The 21,038-nt window shown below is 33.6% G+C and overlaps 3 protein-coding genes and 1 long non-coding RNA gene across 5 annotated transcripts; all 4 read right to left on the bottom strand.

The window, feature by feature from the left end:
* Window positions 1-5,399: 5,399 nt before the first annotated feature.
* LOC108214970 (receptor-like protein 33) lies at window positions 5,400-7,947 on the bottom strand. Its single transcript, XM_064090188.1, has 3 exons — window positions 7,929-7,947; window positions 6,684-7,628; window positions 5,400-6,586 (listed from the first exon to the last, which is right to left on the bottom strand). The coding sequence occupies exons 1-3, from the start codon at window positions 7,945-7,947 to the stop codon at window positions 5,400-5,402; spliced, it is 2,151 nt and encodes a 716-aa protein (XP_063946258.1).
* Window positions 7,948-8,387: 440 nt separating this feature from the next.
* On the bottom strand, window positions 8,388-10,535 carry LOC135151733 (uncharacterized). 2 transcript variants are annotated; one of them, XR_010290618.1, is made up of 3 exons: window positions 9,857-10,535; window positions 8,764-8,845; window positions 8,388-8,656 (listed from the first exon to the last, which is right to left on the bottom strand). It is a non-coding gene; the product is annotated as an uncharacterized LOC135151733 (long non-coding RNA). The 2 variants fall into 2 exon arrangements; XR_010290617.1 differs by having other exon boundaries at window positions 8,764-10,535.
* Window positions 10,536-11,362: 827 nt separating this feature from the next.
* Window positions 11,363-12,049, bottom strand: LOC108213954 (probable leucine-rich repeat receptor-like protein kinase At1g35710). The gene has a single exon (XM_017385736.2). The coding sequence runs from the start codon at window positions 12,047-12,049 to the stop codon at window positions 11,363-11,365; it is 687 nt and encodes a 228-aa protein (XP_017241225.1).
* A 2,769-nt stretch (window positions 12,050-14,818) lies between these two features.
* LOC108213948 (receptor-like protein Cf-9 homolog) lies at window positions 14,819-18,117 on the bottom strand. Its single transcript, XM_017385728.2, has 2 exons — window positions 16,173-18,117; window positions 14,819-16,074 (listed from the first exon to the last, which is right to left on the bottom strand). The coding sequence occupies exons 1-2, from the start codon at window positions 18,097-18,099 to the stop codon at window positions 14,918-14,920; spliced, it is 3,084 nt and encodes a 1,027-aa protein (XP_017241217.2). The 5' UTR covers window positions 18,100-18,117; the 3' UTR covers window positions 14,819-14,917.
* Between the last annotated feature and the right edge of the window lie 2,921 nt (window positions 18,118-21,038).

Here is a 21,038-nt window from a genome sequence, read left to right as displayed (position 1 = left end):
TCTGTGATTAAATATTTAGAAATTTATCAAACCATTTTTTCGATTTTTTTTTTTGCGATTTTACTTTTTTTTAAAAATATTTACAAAAATACTAACTTTAAGAAAATACTAACTAGTGCAACCAAATACAAATTCAGTTAATTGGTCCCGCAGAGGTTGCAATTATGGTTACATCTGGTTATAAGTATGGTTGCATGTGGTTGAATACATTATCTTTGCAAATATTTTCAAAAAATTGGTATTTTTACAAAATATTTGAAAAATTGGCCTTAGGTATTCACGAAAAAATCACTAAAAATTTTTGTGAATAAAATTTTTGGTTATATATTTTTATTCAGAAAAGAAAATTTAAATAATAATATTTTTAACTATCCGGTCAAAACACTTAATAATGTGTGCCCAAGATCAAAACGTCATATAAAAAAATAAAAAAATTGAGAGGGAGTATAACTTATACTTGTAAACTGTTATGGAAACGGTTAGTACATGCTCCCTCCGTTTTTTTATATGCGGCTTTAATTTTGGGCACACACGTTTAAATATTTGGACTCGGTAATTAAAAATAGGGAAATTATTAATGGTACCATCGTGGTATTGGCTTTTATGAATAATACCATTTCGTGTTTTTACCTCTGTTCTAAAAGTCGGTGATTAATCACGACCGATTAATCCCTGTTCCGTAGCTCGCCGAACTGATTAAATATCCGATTAATCACCGATTAGTCCGATTAATCTCCGATTAATCTTTGTTCCGTGACTTCACCGATTAAATCCGATTCCCGCTTTTTACAACACTGGTTTTTACTTACAAGTGGTACCACTCAGTTTATGATCCGTTAATGATACTACCATTCGGTCCATCAAAACGTTAAAAACATTAGTTGACTATATTTATTTCATATACTTCTTTAAAAAACACAAAAAATATAACTGATATCCATATTTTTTCTTGAGTTCTTGAAGACTGATGTAGTGGTGGCGGCGGAGCTGCGAGAGAAAGAGAGAAACATGAGATTGAGAGAGAAAAGGTGGGAGCTATGGATGGGAGTGGTGTTGACAGAAGAAATCTGAGAAATTGTGCCTTGTATCACAGTGTCCTCACACTACACAGATCAATGCACTAATCCCTTTGGCACATGCACTCATCCTGTGACCTGTATGTAGTTGAGCAAATTGTGCATGACATGCAAAACACAGGCGCCACATGGGTGCATAATACAGGAAAATGTACGACAACATTTAATAAACAGTGACTATAAACCTCAGCAAGTATCTGGGAATGATGAGACAGAAATACATGAAGCCAAAGGCTGAAAATATATGACTTCCAAATCTGTTTTTCAAGATAAACAACAACTAAACTGGATTCTTGTTCAAAACTCGTATCTCATTCCGTTTCCCCCTGACTTTCTGAAGGACATCGAATCAATTCTAAAATTCTGATAACCTCTTCCATATCTCGACGATTTGAACACAAACAAAAAATACAAATATTAGTTGTATTCTTTTGTTTTTTTTACAAGGAAAATACAAAATAAATACGGTCAACTAATGGTTTTAACGTTTTGAGGGACGGAATGGTAGTATCGTTAATGGAAGTGATAATGCATGTAAGTCGAAAACACCAAAATAGTACCATTTAGAAAAGCCAGTAGCACAATAGTACCATTAATAATTTCCCTTAAAAATATTATTTTTAAAATTTTCTTTTTTTGATAAAAATATATATTCAAAATTTTTATTCACAAAAAAATTAATCAATAATAATAATATTTATTATCCTATCTAAACATGTGTTAAAAGTAAAAAACGTCCTGGTAAAAAATAGCAGAGGCAGCAATATCGTTGATTTTTTAGTTGGCAGACAAATTAGTGTGCAGATGGGTCCTAGAAGACTTGGTCCGTCCAAGACTTGAGAGCAAATGAGCAATCCCCGTTAACATTGCGCAAATTTATACATCAGAAGACGGGGACGCGACATGGACTTTAATGCTCTTATAAAATATAATTCTATAACTTATTTTTACGATATTTTTTTCTGAATAAAAGTTTGAATGTTATATTTTTATTCAGAAAAAGAAAATTTTAAAAATAAGTTATAGAACCATATTTTAGAAGAGCATTGAAGTGCGTGTCAAACAGTTAAAAAAAAACGTATATAATTAAATAGGACTAAATGGGACAGATGGAGTACTTGTAAACTGTTAGTTGAACCGTTAGTCAGCACATGCTCGCTCCCTCCGTTTTTATATGACGCTTGGGCACACACTTTTAGCTGTTTGGACCGGTTAGTTAAAAATATTATTTTAAATTCTTTTTTAATAAAAATATATAATCAAAATTTTTATTCACAAAAAAAATAATCAAAAATAATAATTTTATTATCCTATCCTCTGTTCTAAAAGTCGGTGATTAATCACGATTAATCCCTGTTCCGTAACTCGTCGAACGGATTAAATATCCGATTATTTCATTAATCATCCGATTGATACCCAATCAATCCAATTAATCATCGATTAATCGTTGTTCTGTGACTTCACCGATTAAGTCTGATTCCCGCTTTTTACAATACTAATTCTATCTAAAGATATGTGTTAAAAGTAAAAAACGTCCCGCAAAAAATTAGTAGAGGGAGCTAGCAATATCGTTGAATTTTTAGTTGGCGACAAATTAGTGTGCAAATAGGTCCTCAGAAGACTTGGAAAGAATCCGTCCAAGACTTGGGAGCAATCCCTGTTAACATTGCGTAAATTATCAACACAAATGCCCATACTAACTTTAAATTAGGTTTATTTTATATTGGAGCTTATAATGATTATGCATCTCCACAGAAATCACTAATAAAGATCAATCCACTATAATGCGCGTTAGCGCGTATCAGCGATATGGAAGACTAATAGATCCATTGTTTACTTCTCCAAAGCCCAGAAGCAAGGACCTAGATGACAATGTCAATAATGAAAAGAAGAAACACAAGAAGCACGGCCCCTACCACCAACTCTGGAACTGAATGGCGCCAGTGGAACAAATTTCTAAAGTGATTAATACGTTTCGAGGAGTTTGACAACTCACGGGGTGTATTCGATTGAGATATTGGGCCTGTTTGTTTAACGGAAGCAGAAGCTGCTTCTGGCTTCTGCTTTTTTTACCCGTTTGTGTAAAGAAGTCACTTTTAAAAAGCTGAGAATGCTAGCTTTTGTCTCACAGCTTCTGCTTCTTTTCCAAACACTTTAATAACTTATTTACTTCTCACTTCTGCTCCACTTCTCTAGTTTAAGCAAGAAGTCACTTCTTTTAAGCTTGCCCAAACGGCCCCATTAATTGTCTTATTTCCGATGGATTTATACAGAGGTAATTTCATTTCATGATTGGTTCGCGGAAACACGATAATCATCCATATATTTAACAATATTTGTACTGATTTAAAGAATAATTAATCGAATTGATTGGATGATGATATTTTTGTCATGATTGGTTCACAAAGTATATGCAGGAGTTCGCCTGTGAGCAATATGAGAGAGCCACCTGTCAATAATATGATAGGTGTATACAGACGGAGCTAGAGGGGTCCAGAGGGGGCCTGAGCCCCTCCTAGATTTTTATTTTTTTTACTTATATATTATTAAGAAAAATATTTTATTCACAAAATTAATAATATGTGTTAAGTTTTAATTGTAATAAATGTATATATACATTAATAGCACCAATTAAAATATTTCACTTTAGTTATCATATCATTTTGTGCAAAATCTTGTATCCAATTTTACGTAGCATTACATATAATACTATATTATATGTATTTAGTTAGTTTATAAAATAAAATTATCTCATTTATCATAAATTTTAATAATATAGACTCGGTTGTTGAACAATATCTTTTTCTATTTTTTTCTGTCGCGTCTATGAGTCTCCCCGTTGCAACTCGTTCTTTCAAATCTTCATCCTCAACCGTTTGGTAATTAAGTAATTAAATTTTCTTAATGAAACGACTGAGTTTTCTCATAGAAACCTAAAATAAATGGATTTTTGTTACTAATACTATTTTCAATATGATATATAATATTTTCAAATTTAAATAATATTTCTATTCCGGCCCCTCCTCGAAAAAGTTTCTGGCTCGGTCACCGCTGGCAAACAATATAAGAAAGTACCTGCAGAATGATGTTCTTGTGATGAGCTGAAAGTAGAACCCGCTGAATGATTTGGATGGGCACCAGAGAAGGCTAACAAATGTTTAGTCGGAAAAATAAAAAATAATGATTTTTCTTATATTAAGTCATAGTTTGTTTTTAAAATCCATATAAATATTCATCTGTGCCCAGCTAATCTTTTTAATATGATATCCCCAACCATGGACGCCCGTGTTCCATTATCATTTTAATATGAATCCAGCATAGATGTGGACCGAGCGTGGAGTGGAACCCGATCAGGTGAGGTTTGAACCCGTGACCCTTTGGATCAAGGTCCTGTTTCCACCGGGGTATATCTCACACTCATATTAAAGTCTTTTCTACAGTCACTCATAATCTCCAATACTAAGACACCGGAGCTAAAGAAATCTAGTTTTACAAAAAGAAGTCTGGGGGCAGGCTGAAAAAATCCACTTCACATCTCCGAGCATTCAAAACAATGGTCACTCATAAAGTAGTGCTTCATTTTTCCAGAAGCCGGCTTCTGTTTTTCTTGACCTGTTTGTGTAAAAAGTCAGGGGGCAGGTGGAAAAAACCCTGTTCAAATTTCCGAGCATTCGAAACAATGGTCTCTCCTTTTACTACTTGTGTTGGTAGTATGGTGTCCAGTGCACTACATATTTGCTAGACATATTGCTGAAATAATAACTGGATGAAAAGAACTGTCGGATTTATTCGAAGTCAATTGCTATTAGCTCCTCTGTGAGGAACAATTTTTTTGTCGACATATCCAACTGTTATTGTCAGACATTTGAAGGCAGGACCAAGGCAAGTTCACTCAAATCCCCAACTGTTATTGTTAGGCACGTAAGCGGCCACTGTCGTGCTTGGCTAAATGAATGCTACCCTGGGAGCTGAAGCTGAGACTGGAATGTGTGGCATTGTATATTAATTTGGATTTGGTGCTGGAGAGGAAAACTCGAATTTATGATAATCTTTCAAACAGTGTGGAAGTGCTGTTAAATTGTTGCGTAAGAGATGAAAGCAAATTAATGGATCTTGGTACAACAGGTGTTTGATGCAATATTTTTGTTTTTTCATTCTTTTTAATTTGCATTATCATTGTTCAAGATAGCAAGGATGATATTAATACCCCTGAAGCAAGAGAAATCATTATGAGTCCCGACCAAACCGGATTATTACATAATACCAAATACTTATGCAGCTAGTACACTACTGGTTCAGAAATGTCCACAAGGACAACAACTTTCAAGTTCGTCTTGATCGACCAGTACCATTCTTCAAGCATCTTTTCATCAACTTCTGTTGCAGTACTTCGACATATCTCACAAACCACCAAGGCTTTCCTAGTTTGAGAACAATGTACGCAGATGACAATCCACATATCAGTCCACATCCATATCCCATCACAATTGCTTCCCATGTCCATTCATCACCAGCATCATCTTCATCACCATTTCCGACTTCTTGTGGAGGTGATGCTGTGTTTGCACATTTCTTCGTCAAAGGTGAACCACATAACGCGGAGTTTCCTAGATAAGAATCATTGTTAAATGTGCTGAACTGTCCTTTCTGAGGAATCTCTCCACTAAGATGGTTTCCCGAGAGGTTCAAGACCTCTAGAAATGTCAATGCAGTTAACTGAGGTGGAATAGCCCCTGTCAGTTGATTTGAGGACAAATCTAAAGATTGGAGTTCTTTCATATTTCTCAGCAATGATGGGATAGGTCCTGTTAGACTATTATGAGATAAATTGAGCAATGCAAGCCATCTAAGCTCTCCGGTAACCTTTGGAATTTCTCCCTGAAATTTGTTGCACGACAGATCAATGGCTGTGTAAATATGAAGGTTATTTGCTAATTCATACTCTGTTCCCTTCACAGTTAATGAGACTGCTGCTTCATAAGAGATATATATTTCTCCTGTGGAATTCAGATAACGATACAAATTATCATTTGATTTCATATTCTTAAAGTATTGAATTGGCAAATGGCCTGTGAATTGATTGTTGGACAGATCCACAATCCGCAACTTGGGGAAGGGATCTTCTATGCTCCTTCCACTTATTGTACCATAGAGTTTATTTGATCGCAAGACAAGAACTTCTAGCTCTCCAAGTGCATAAAGCCATGACGGAAATGTACCACCTATTTTATTATTGCCTATATCAAGAATTTTCAAGTGCTTACAGTTCGCCAAAGATGGGGGCATCAATCCTTCAAACTCATTATTATCCATGTTTAGATATGTTAACTGACAACTCCTGGAGAAAGTAGTTGGTATTGTTCCTTGAAACTGATTATTAGCAAGATTAATGTAAAGCAATCCATCAGCAAGATTCCCGAAACAGTTTGGAAGTGCACCACTTAATTCATTATTTGACAAATCAAGAACCGAAAGGGAAGTGACATTGCAAATTGTTGTTGGAAGCTCACCTGTCAAGATTGTTGAAACTTTGGTAAAACTGCATCAATCAGATTACTAGCTTAGTTACATATGACAAAAGGAAAAGATATATAGAGAAAAATATACCTGTAAAATGGTTCCCACCTAAATTGATGTATTCCAAAGTTGGATGATCGTTATATTCCTTAGGAATGTTCCCAGACAAATAATTATTTTCAAGATCAATGTAACGTAAGGATAAAGAGTTTTTCCACAAGTCACTGCGAATATTCCCACTAAGACTATTATCTTGTACATGGAGATATATAAGATTTGTGAGATTAGAAACGATCTTTAAAAGCGGTCCAGTCAATTGGTTAGAACTGAGATCAAGAAATACTAGTAGCTTAAGGTTTCCAAGTTCAGATGGAATATAGCCACTGAGATTATTGGAACTTAGATCTAAGTAGCTGAGGTTAGTCAAGAGTCCCAGTCCAATAGGGATACTACCTTCAAATAAATTTCTATAGCCTGAGAGGTCAAGACCTGTTAATTTGGAAAACTTGAATATATTTGGTGGAACCGGTCCTTCAAAAGAATTGAAGCCAAGACGGAGGGTTTCAAGCTCAGAAAGCAAACCTATATCATTGGAAACACAACCTGAAAAGTTATTATTGTCAAGGGAAAGAACTCTTAATTTGGAAAGCTTGAATATATTTGGCGGAAGCGGCCCCTCAAAAAAATTGGAGTCAAGTTCGAGGGTTTCAAGCTTAGAAAGCAAACCTATATCATTGGAAACAGAACCTGAAAAGTTATTCTGCCAAAGGGCAAGAAATCTTAGTTTCGAGAGCTTGAATATATTTGGCGGAAGCTGCCCCTCAAAAAAATTAGAGTGAAGATCGAGAGTTTCAACCTCAGAAAGCAAACCTATATCATTGGAAACAAAACCTGAAAAGTTATTCTTCTGAAGGGAAAGTAACTTTAATTTGGAGAGCTTGAATACATTTGGCGGAAGCGGCCCCTCAAAAAAATTAGAGTTAAGATCGAGGCTTTCAAGCTCAGAAAGCAAACATATATCATTGGAAACAGAACCTGAAAACTTATTACCCCAAAGAAAAAGATGTTTTAATTTTGAAAGCTTGAATATACCTGGTGGAAGCGGTCCTTCAAAGGAATTGTCACTACAACAAAAACAGCATCAGACAACGGTTTTTGCCCGTTGTCTGATACCCAAGAAAACCGTGGTCTATTGCGATGCCGTCTGATACGCGCCTCAGACAACGGTACGTACCGTTGTGTGAGATCAAGAAACACAACGGTTTATATTTAACAGCGTGTTGTGTTACACCCACAAACAACAACAGATTAGTTTAACAAAGTGTTGTTATAAACATTTTATAACAACAGTCATATTTGGAATTTGTGTTGTTATTAGGACTATCCACAACAGTTTGTGGATATATTTACTTGTTAATAAGAGTATCAGACAAGATTGTTTGCGTTTTAGAGGCTCGTGTTTTACTACCTTGTACAACGGGCTTAGAGCAGTGGTCACTTCTGTGAAGCTCCGTATAACAATAGTTTATATAATGAAACAATTGTGTGAAAGCTCTTCTACAACAGTTTTTGTTCAAAATGCTTGAATAATACTGATTTAGACAATGGTTTGTTACTACTATTTACTTATTTGTATATGTCTTAGACAACGATTTTATTTTTAAAATTGTGTTGTTTGTAAGTCTTGGGACAACTGTTTTCTTTTTCTTTTCCTTTTGTGTTTAGTTATGTCAGACAATGGTTTTACATAATCTAATTAAACTATGCTGGAGAATATAATTAACAAGCCATAAATTAGTAACAAAAATTTTCATTACCAACTATAGTATCAACGTACAACCACATATAAAAATGTAAAATCTTGTAATGTTTCACACAACTGGCAAGAGCCTGTATAGAGTCGATAGAAGCCGACAAAATGAGCCGGGAAATGGTGTAGCTCGGAAACTAAACTATTATATCTGTTTTATTGTGCTAGAAGCTCCACCAAAAACTTTCCACAAAGCCATGCCAATGTTGTAAGCAACTGCATCAATTTGGGACATCTCCACTCTTGCTCTAACCTTTAAAACAAATTACAGAAATGATAGGGAAAAGATTTGTCATATGACCAGAAGGATGACATTTGTAAAAATAATACTTCACAACATAAGTCCAAAAGTGTACTTACTCAAGCATATGCACGCCTATGCACAATCCTGCCATGTGGTGATAGTCCTTTGTTCCTTGAGAAAGTCAGTTTCTTATTATGGCTTGGTTTATGTGGAAAAAAGAATGGTATAGTTAGGAATACAGAATGAAAGAGTTTAATAACTAAGATGGAGAAGTTATGGAAGGGTGTTAAAAACAAAAAAAACCCACAGTCTTGAGCATAACTTGGAACACAGCTCTTGTTCCACACCATACAATCCATCAGAACAGCAAGATTTTTTATATCTAAAGTGCACAGTTTGATTAAAATATCTATTCTCAAAGCATGCCTAAACTTCCCAAAGCACAGCCTGCTCATAAGAAGTGAAACGCCCACATGCAATTTGGAGTAAATTCGAACATATAAAAGAAACATAACTTTTTTAATTTAAACATATTGCACGACTAACACCAATTAATGAAGTCCAAAGTTGAATACAGATGTTACGTCATGTTTAATGGAGTGACAAGACAGTATCAATCATTATCAAATTTTTTAATCTGGGAATGTATTCCATAGCCAGATGAGTAACAGTTACACATAAACCTAGCTTCAATTAAATATTTTATACAGCACATATCAACATAATACGTCTCTTGATACTAAAATATATAAAGTGACCTACACACAACCCTGCTCAGTATTGTGCTCAAACATGCTTGTAAATTCATTAAGAAACGGATCTAGTTGAAGACAGGCGTGCATTGAACTCGTTGAATTGGAAATTAACACTTAATTGCTACTTATGATTCCAATGCATAACTATCCACACTTATTTCTTTGCAGGGAACAAGAGTAAACAAATAACAACCCCGCAACAAAAAAGAAGTAGATGATCGAAAAATCAGAAAAATCAGAAAAATCAAAACACATCCATTACACACACAAACAAAACTAGCCTAGACACCCAAACCATACTTATCAATGTTATAAAATCTATAAACCATAGCAGACTTAATGAGCTTCTGCTAACGACCACATACAACAATACGAAATAGAATATCCAACCATCTCATTATTCACAACTAAACTAAAGACAGCAAGTTAAAAACCAGTGTCAAGAACAATATACCTCTGTCAGCCCAACGAAAAAATAATCCTTTCAAATTACTCCGATTGTTAGCCATACATGTCACCCCATCGATATGTCATCTTTTGAGCTCTTGAGCCTTGGCTGCTCAAATATTAACAGTTGTATGTAATCAAATATATACAATGAAAGCCCCAATTCACCAAAACTGTAATTTAATGACCTAATTCAAAGTTCCCCTAAAAATGAGCCCTAATCACATGGATAATTTAGAAAATAACAATTAGTAGTGAAGAAATACAAAATCAAGCCACTCAAATACAAATAAACAAAATTAAACTCATAAACAAGATATAAGATTCATGTTGGCCACAAACATGTGAAAAGCAGAGCAAACCGAGATGCAAGAGGACCACATGGATACTGAAAATGACTATAGCATTGTTTTGCTTCCATTTAAACATAACAAACCCCCCGAGTGTTGATAGATACATAGATCCAGGGAGAGTGTTTGTGAGTGAGAAGTTTTTTGAGAGTACAGGTTAGGGGTTTTTACTCGGCAGTGGTTTTTAGTTTTGGGGGGAACTTTGCCGCTTCTCACTTTCACCTGTACATTGGGCAGATCTACTTTTTTTTCCTTTTAATTCTTTAATTAATAATTAAAATTGTTTTTGCGTCAAGAAAATAATTAATATTATCTTAATTTAAATAATTTATTAAAAACAAGAAGAAATATGTGTAATATAATTAAAAGTTATATTACTTAAATTCATATATCTATATATTATAGAATATTAAAATTTAATTGAAAATTTAAAAGAATTAGTTGTATTATAATATATATTATAATATTAATAATTGAAAAATATTATATAATAGTATTAGTATGTGTTTAAAGTTATAATTTAGGAAGTACATAATAGAATTTTTGTTATATATACGATTAGCACTGTATTAATTATTAATTAGTAATTATTTTAGGGGTTACAATTGAATTAATTATTAATTATTTATGGCAATGAAACTGTTTTATGATTAATTTTTCTTTTTAAAAGTTAAAAATTCTCTATTCCTTGATAAATTCTAATTTTTGCACAGTTTATCTTAAAACATATATTTATATTATGCATATATGCAAATATATATTGTTCATTTGTACAATGAAGATAATTTTGTAGTTCGGATGTGGATATTAGTATTTGTTTTATGGTTACAATTTAGAAAGTACTCAATAGAATCTTTGTTATGTATACGATTAACTCTGTATTAATTTATAAATATTTTTTTCGATGATCTGACCGTACGGATCTCGAGAATTAACAATATTAATCATACATAAAAAAATTCAAAATTTTTTACGTTTATTATGTATGTTTTTTTAACAATAACAGTCAAAGGTAAATTTTGTCTTATTGTAAAAAGGTAAATTTTGTCCTGTAGTGTCTAATAGACAACGGTTTTTATACGCACATATGTTGTGTCATTAAAAATGACACAACTGTTACAGAGGTTATACCATTGTAAGAGAATCCATTGTCTAAAATAGGCTCACACAACTCTTCGGTGAAAAACTGAGGACTTCAAGATGATGCAGATTGGTATAAATACTGATTCACGTACAAGATCACCACTAAACTTGTTATGTGAAAGGTTGAGATAAGTCAGGCTATGAGAATTGGATATAAAATTTGGGAATTTCGACACAAGAGGATTTCTACTGAGCTTGAGGAAGCGCAAAACAGGCATGGGAGAGAAATGGGACCAATTTGGAGCTTGCAATGCATTCTGTGACAGGTTTAATATGAGCAAACTCTGAAGATGGCTAACCTGGAACGGAATGGGACCATTAAGACTATTCATGCTTAAATCAAGATATTGAAGCTGTGTTAAATTCTCAATGGCTGGTGGTATTGGACCCGAGAAGAAGTTGTCTGCCAGGGTGAGATTCTTGAGATTTGGAAATGAAGTGAAACCGAACTCGGACAGCATTCCATCAAGTTGTTTCTCACAGAGGTTAATCTCAGAAACTGAACCTGCAGAGTTACAAGTAATGCCAGTCCAGTTACAAAGATTATCGAGATTGGTGAGTGACCAAGAGTCGAGAAAAGAAGACGGGGCTAGGCTATTCTTCCACTTCACAAGAGCTTCTCCCTCTCGTGTTGTTAGAATGGATTCAAGTGATGAGAGAAAGAAAACAAAGAGAAGAAGGTGAGAAGGCTTTGCAGAGTATGCCATGTTTCTCCTGATCAACTGGGTTATGATTCTGATATCATACTGCACACTTCTATTTATACGCTGCATGCTGGATTTATAACTTGAATATTTAACTCATAAATAATAATTTGATAAAAATATTTTGTTATTTAGTGTGGAAAAATTATATAATGAAAATAACTAAATATCTAATATCTTTAAATTTTTATTTTATGTGGCTAGTTTATCGAGATGATAATTTTGGAGGATAGATTTTGAAATATAAGTGTGTGGATACTAATATAATATACTAATGATCATATATTTTTTGTGAATTTATTAGATGATTTGATTTTTCATCAATTGATTATTATATTATATTTATTTACCAATATTAAAGTAACTAAGGTTTGGTGCTGTTGGTGTCATTTGGAGTTGATTTATATAGCTTAATTATAATTTATTTAATTATTATCATAATTCATGATTAGTTTTGATTTTATATATTCTTAATTTATTATTAACTAGTTTAATTTAATTGTTTCAAAAAACTAGTTTAATTTAATTTATTTCGGATATTAAATTTATTGTCAGGAAATAATTTAGGTCAATCTGAAGCTACTTCCACTTCCACATCTCTCAAAGGTGGTGGCAGTGGTCTCACGCAGACTTGGAATGAGTCCTGTAGACTTGGAGAGACGTAGATTAATACTCTTAATTTCATTCAATGTTTTAACAAAATTATATTTTTTAATATAATTAATGTAATGATTATAACAAAAATATTGTTTCTAGATAATTAAATTGTAAGGAAACGATATGATTATATATTAAAATAAAGGTTAACAGCAATTAAATTATTATTTTTTAAATAATAACAAAATTATGAATGAAAACAATTATATATTAAATATTTTGAACTACTATTCAATGGGGGTGTATTTAGGATATTGTGTCATAGTCTTTGGACCACAAATTTTGACATATAAGTGTGTGAACACTATTCTAATGCTCTACTGATCATATATATTCTATGAACTTATTAGGATGATTTTGATTTTTCAATTATAATTTTTGTAGTTTTGATTATCATATTCTTTATGGATTTATTAGAGGACTTTGACTTTTCATCAATTTGATTACTATTGTAGGGTTAAAAATTGGGTGGGGAAAATGGGGAACCCGCCCCGAATGGAGCCGATGCGCCCCGCTAATATGGGGAAGAAAAATGCTACCTGCACAGAATTGAGTACAGAAATATTCACAGAATGAGTATGTGTCAATTTGTGATTGGAATGAGCCCCTGCACATGCATTAATAATACCAATTAAAGCTCTCCACCTAGATTGCCATGTCATTTTGTGTAAAATTATGTATCCAATTTTGTGCATCTAGCACTACTCTATGGGGAATGGGGTAGTGACGGAGAATGATTATCTGCCCCGCTAAAATATGGGGCAAGCATGGTATTTGTTGAATTCCCGCGGGGATTCCCCACCCCGCCCCGCATATATTTAATAAAAATAAATAATTATATTTAATATAATATATTTAATATTATCTATTATATAATACATAAAACTATAATTTTACAATGTATAACATGTCTCTTTGATTTCTATTATATTTAGTTTTTTGCTTTTAATATACATGTCTCGTATATTTTTATTAAATTCTGATTATTAAATTTTAAGGTAATTAATTAAAGTGTAATATTATAGCAGCGGGGCGGGGCGAAATTATATTCAATCCCCGGTGGGGCGGGCGGCAATGGGGATTAAAAATAAATCTTCGTGGAGAATGGGGCGGAGACGGGGCAGGAAAAATATATATGGGACGAGGCTGGGAAATGAAGTACCCGTCCCGAACCCGCCCCATTTTTAACCCTATTATATTGCGTTTATCAATTTTAACGGCCATGTAAGTTAATTTAATCTTGATTTGATAATAAAATTTATAATTATAATTTTTGTATATTATCAAAATTTAGGATTAATTTTGATTTCATATCTTTAATTTATTATTGATTAATTTGATCTGATTATTTAGTTTTAGTGTCCGGAGAATAATTTATATCACTTTCCGGCTACTATCACTTCTTTGAAAGGGCGAGGCTTGGAATGAGTCCTCGAAGGCTTGGGGTGACCCAGAGCAATCTCTCTTAATTTATTATTTTTTTTCTTTGGTACTGCATTTTGTGCATGGCCATGATAACCTGGGCATCTTGGCTTCCAAAGAACCGGTCCAAATGTTTAAGTGCCTGGGAATTCTTTGAAACTATAGGCGTTGCCTGAGAAAAAATTATAGGGGTCACGAGTGCTTGAGAATTCTTTAAAAATACATATTGAAAAATGTTTGAAAATATTGTTGAAAGCATAATAATAATTCAGAACATATGTCATCTCAAGACAACAATATTTCCTCACGTCTTGTTGTGTGGGTGTCAACCCAAATCCCACATCAAAAAGATTTATCTTGAATATAAGCAGCCAAACAACTCCATTAGTTTTAGACCTTTTGAGAGGAGCTCGAAAACAAATCCGTGCGGGCTTGGTCACGATCCAGAGCGGACAACGTCATACTAATGCTTAACAGGTGTTGTGCGGCCCAACAAGTGGTCAACCCAAGTCCCACATCAAAGTTCATCATCAGCATCGTCATCTTCATGAGTATCACCATTTCTGAATTCTTGAGTTGGTGACACTGCATGAGTATCACCATTTCTGAATTCTTAATTTGATGCATATTTTTTGTTTATTCATTCATCTTAATTTGCATTAACACTGAGCAAGATAGCAAGGTTTATATTAATACCCCTGAAGCAAGAAAAATCATTATAATTCAAGACCAAACAGAATACTACACAATGCCAAATACTTATGCAGCTAGTACAAGACCAAATACCATTCTTCAAGCATATCTTTTCATCAACTTCAGTTGCAATACTTCGACATATCTCACAAACCACCAAGGCCTTCCTAGTTTGAGAACAATGTACGCAGATGACAATCCACATATCAGTCCACATCCATATCCCATCACGATTGCTTCCCATGTCCATTCATCACCAGCATCATCTTCATCACCATTTCTGACTTCTTGTGGAGGTGATGCTGTGTTTGCGCATTTCTTCGTCAATGGTGATCCACATAACGCGGAGTTTCCTAGATAAGAATCATTGTTGAATGTGCTGAACTGTCCTTTCTGAGGAATCTCTCCACTGAGATGGTTTTTCGAGAGATTTAAGACCTCTAGAAATGTCAATGCAGTTAACTGAGGTGGAATAGCCCCTGTCAGTTGATTTGAGGACAAATCTAAAGATTGGAGTTCTTTCATATTTCTCAGCAATGATGGGATAGGTCCTGTTAGACTATTATGAGATAAATTGAGCAATGCAAGCCATCTAAGCTCTCCGGCAACCTTTGGAATTTCTCCCTGAAATTTGTTGCACGACAGATCAATAGCTGTGTAAATATGAAGGTTATTTGCTACTTCATACTCTGTTCCCTTCACAGTTAATGAGACTGCTGCTTCATAAGAGATATCTATTTCTCCTGTGGAATTCAGATAACGATACAAATTATCATTTGATTTCATATTCTTAAAGTATTGAATTGGCAAATGGCCCATGAATTGATTGTTGGACAGATCCACAATCCGCAACTTGGGGAAGGGATCTTCTATGCTCCTTGCACTTATTGTACCATAGAGTTTATTTGATCGCAAGACAAGGACTTCTAGCGCTCCAAGTACATAAAGCCATGACGGAAATGTATCACCTATTTTATTGTTGCCCATATCAAGGATTCTCAAGTGCTTACAGTTCGCTAAAGATGGGGGTAACAATCCTTCAAACTGATTATCATCCATGTTCAGATATGTCAGCTGACAACTCCTGGAGAAAGTAGTTGGTATTGTTCCTCGAAACTGATTATTAGCAAGATTAATGTAAAGCAATCCATCAGCAAGATTCCCGAAACAGTTTGGAAGTGCACCACTTAATGCATTATTTGACAAATCAAGAACCGAAAGGGAAGTGACATTGCAAATTGTTGTTGGAAGCTCACCTGTCAAGATTGTTGAAACTTTGGTAAAACTGCAATTAATCAGATTACTAGCTTAGTTACATATGACAAAAGGAAAGATCTATAGAGAAAAACTATACCCGTAAAATGGTTCCCACTTAAATTGATGAATTCCAAAGTTGGATGATCGTTATATTTCCACAAGTCACTCTGAATATTTCCACTAAGACTATTATCACTTACATCAAGAAACATAAGATTTGTGAGATTAGAAACGATCTTTAAAAGCGGTCCAGTCAATTGGTTAGAATTGAGATCAAGAAGTACTAGTAGCTTCAGGTTTCCAATGTCAGATGGAATATAGCCACCGAGATTATTGGAATGTAGATCTAAGTACCTGAGGTTAGTCAAGAGTCCCAGTCCAATAGGAATACTTCCTTCAAATAAATTTCTATTGTCTGAGAGACCCAGATCTCTTAATTTGGAGAGCCTAAATACATGTGGGGGAAGCAGCCCCTCAAAAAAATTAGAGCCAAGATAGAGGCTTTCAAGTTCGAAAAGCAAACCTATATCCTTAGAAATAAAACCTGAAAAGTTATTCTTATAAAGGGAAAGAATCTTTAGTTTGGAGAGCTTGAATAAATTTGGCGGAAGCGGCCCCTCAAAAAAATTAGAGTTAAGATCGAGGGTTTCAAGCTCATAAAGCAAACCTATATCATTGGAAACAGAACCCGAAAACTTATTACCCCAAAGAACAAGATCTTTTAATTTTGAAAGTTTGAATATATTTGGTGGAAGCGGTCCTTCAAAGGAATTGTTGCCTAAATATAGGTATTCAAGATCACAAAGTAACCTTATGTCATTGGGAATTGAACCTAAAAATTTGTTACTTGTCAGGGTGAGAAATTTTAGTTTGGAGAGCTTGAATAAATTTAGGGGAAGCGGCCCCTCAAAAAAATTAGAGTCAAGATTGAGGGCTTCAAGCTCAGAAAGCAAACCTATATCATTGGAAACAGAACCTGAAAAGTTATTACCCCAGAGGTAAAGAAACCTTAGTTTGGAGAGCTTGAATACATTTGGCGGAAGCGGCCCCTCAAAAAAATTAGAGTTAAGATCGAGGCTTTCAAGCTCAGAAAGCAAACCTATATCATTGGAAACAGAACCTGAAAACTTATTACTCCAAAGAACAAGATGTTTTAATCTTGAAAGCTTGAATATATCTGGTGGAAGCGGTCCTTCAAAGGAATTGTCAGCTAAATATAGGTATTCAAGACCACAAAGCAACCTTATGTCGTTGGGAACTGAACCTGAAAATTTGTTACTTGACAGGGCAAGACGTGTTAATTTGGAAAGCTTGAATATATCTGGCGGAAATGACCCCTCAAAAGAGTTGCCAACAAGACTGAGGACTTCAAGATGATGCAGATTGGTAAATACTGATTCACGTACAAGATCACCACTAAACTTGTTATGTGAAAGGTTGAGATAAGTCAGGCTATGAGAATTGGATATAAAATTTGGGAATTTCGACACAAGAGGATTTCTACTGAGCTTGAGGAAGCGCAAAACAGGCATGGGAGAGAAATGGGACCAATTTGGAGCTTGCAATGCATTCTGTGACAGGTTTAATATGAGCAAACTCTGAAGATGGCTAACCTGGAACGGAATGGGACCATTAAGACTATTCATGCTTAAATCAAGATATTGAAGCTGTGTTAAATTCTCAATGGCTGGTGGTATTGGACCCGAGAAGAAGTTGTATGCGAGGGTGAGATTGTTGAGATTTGGAAATGAAGTGAAACCGAACTCGGACAGCATTCCATTAAGTTGTTTCTCAAAAAGGTTAATCTCAGAGACTGAACCTGCAGAGTTACAAGTAATGCCAGTCCAGTTACAAAGATTTTCGAGATTGGTGAGTGACCAAGAGTCGAGAAAAGAAGAAGGGGCTAGGCTATTCTTCCACTTCACAAGAGCTTCTCCCTCTCGTGTTGTTGCAAGAATGGATTCAAGTGATGAGAGAAAGAAAACAAAGAGAAGAAGGTGAGAAGGCTTTGCAGAGTAGGCCATGTTTCTTCTGATCAACTGGGTTATGAATCTGATATCATACTGCACACTTCTATTTATACGCTGCATGCTGGAATTATAACTTGAATATTTAACTCATAAATAATAATTTTGATAAAAATATTTTGTTGTTTAGTGTGGAAAAATTATATAATGAAAATAACTAAATATCTAATATCTTTAAATTTATATTTTATGTGGCTAGTTTACGGAGATGATAAGTTTGGAGGATAGATTTTGAAATATAAGTGTGTGGATACTAATATAATATACTAATGATCATATATTTTTTGTGAATTTATTAGATGATTTTCATTTCTCATCAATTTGATTATTATATTATATTTATTTACCAACAAAGTAACCAAGGTTTAGTGTTATTTGTATCATTTGGAGTTGATTTATATAATTTAATTATAATTTATTTAATTATTATCATAATTCATAATTAGTTTTGATTTATTATTATCTAATTTAATTAATTTATATTAGATATTAAATTTTATTGTCACGAAAATAATTTATGTCACTCTCAAACTACTTTCACATCTCTCAATGGTTGAGGTAGTGGTCCTCGGTAGACTTGAAATGAGTCTTGTAGACTTGGAGAGGCATAGAGTTATCCTCTTAATTTTATTCAATTTTTTTAATGAAATTATATTTTTTAATATAAATAATGTAATAAATATTATAAAAATATTGTTTCTGGTTAAATAAAATAAGATGAAAATAATATAATTATATATTAAAATATAGGTTAACATCAACCAAATTATTAGTTTTTAAAATAACAAAATTATGAATGAAATCAATTATCTATTGAATATTTTTGAACTATTATTTAATGTGGTGTATTTAGGATATTGTGCTATAGTTTTTGGACCACAAATTTTGATATATAAGTGTGTGAACAATATTCCAATACACTATTGATTTTGATTTTTCAATTATAATTTTCGTTATTTTGATTATCAAATTTTTTATGGATTTATTAGAAGACTTTGAATTTTCATCAATTAAATTATTATACTGTTTTTATCAATTTTAGTACCAAGTAAGTTAATTCAATTCTGATTTGGTTATATAATTTATAATTATAATTTTTATATATCATCAAAATTTAGGATTAATTTGGATTGCATCTTTAATTTATTATTGATTAATTTGATCTGATTTTTTTATTTTTAGTGTCAGGAAAATCATTTATATCGCTCTCGAGCTACTATCACATCTTTGAAAGAGTGAGGCAGTGGTCCTCGAAGACTTGGAATGAGTCCTGAAAGGCTTGGGGAGACCCTGAGCAATCTCTCTTAATTTATTCATTTTTGTGCATGGCCATGATACCCTGGGCATCTTGGCTTCGAAAGAACCGGTCCAAATGTTCAAGTGCTTGAGAATTCTTTGAAAATATATATTGAGAAATGTTTGAAAATAGTGATGAAAGCATAATAATAATGCATAACATATGTCCGGTAAGACTATTATGAGATATACGTTGAGCAATGCAAGCCATTTAATCTCCCTGTTAACATTGGGCAAATTAAGCCAACCTATCCCTGTTAACATTGGGCAAATTATCAACACAATTGTCCATACAACTTTAATCTCCAATAATATAGACATATGAAAATACAGGCGCCCCCCTGCTTTGCATCGCAAATTGTTGGAAGGATTATAGCTGTCAATAATATGCGAGCTCATCCTGGAGTGTAGAGCGTAAAATTATTGGTATCAAATGAAATTATAGCATAGAGTAGGAAGAACTGGAAGACTACCTGCACTATAATTGCATAATTTTGGTTGCAAATACTGATTCAAGCACAGGATTAACTGTAAATTTGTTATATGGAAAGGTCAAGGAAAGTTAGGCTATGAGAATTAGATATAAATTCTGGAATTTTCGACACAATATTATTAATACCAAGGTTGAGTGTGCTCAGAATTGTTAAAATATAGCATATATAAGATTCATTGGGGGCTTCTTCTAACATCTTAAGGCTTTAGATGAGCCGGACTCAACAAAAAGCATAGAAGATAAGTCGGACCAGTTTGGAGATTGAAATTTGTATTTGACAGGTCTAAGACGTGTAATCTCCGAAGATGACTAACCTGGTATGGAATTGAAGTTGTGCCAAATTCTCAATGGCTGGTGGTACTGGACCGGAGATTGGAGAAGTCATTGTGTTTGATGGTGAAATTGTTGAGGTTTGTAAATGAAGTGAAACCAAACTCAGAGCATGTTTGTCGAGGTTTAAAACCGGAGCTTAAAGTTGTTTTTAACTTTAAGCTGAAAAATTTTTGTTTGTGTAAAAGTGAGAAGCCGATTTAAAGTCAGAAATAAGTCACAAACTGACTTTAGAGCCAAAAGTTAGTTGGAGGTTTTTTTCCAGTGAAATAATTTTTTAAAACTTTTTTCTAATAAAAATTACTCATGAAACATAAATTAGTTATAAAACATTTTTATTTTTCTTATTATATTTTTAATAATTTATAAGTCATTAATAAACACAAAATTATACAAACGATATCTTATGCTCTCAGCTTAGCTTATCATATTAATCATGTACTAATAACTCATAAGCTCAGCCAAAAAGATTTTCGGTCAGCATTCCACTCAGTTGTTTGTATTTCATTTGCTTAAATAGACTTTTTGTCAGTGTGAGAGGAATATGAATACAATGATTATGCGTGCTTTAGAATAGTAGCCTCAGAAGATTCCGTTGTCGAAGTTAGCTTGGAAGTTTTCATGACCAAGACTTCTGAATAGCCTGCTCTCTCATACCCCGCCAACTACTCCCAGACCCCGGAAATTAGGCGTTACACTTCTATTTATACCCAGCATGCCCGAATTATATAACTTGAATATTTAACTCATAAATAATAAGTTGATAAAGATATTTTGTTATTTTGCATGGAAAAATTATATGATGAAAATAACTAAA

The sequence above is a fragment of the Daucus carota genome, chromosome 3 (genome assembly GCF_001625215.2).
Source record: "Daucus carota subsp. sativus chromosome 3, DH1 v3.0, whole genome shotgun sequence".
NCBI lineage: Eukaryota > Viridiplantae > Streptophyta > Magnoliopsida > Apiales > Apiaceae > Daucus > Daucus carota.
The sequence above is the reverse complement of the archived record's forward strand: the minus strand, read 5'-3'. Positions and strand labels throughout refer to the sequence as shown.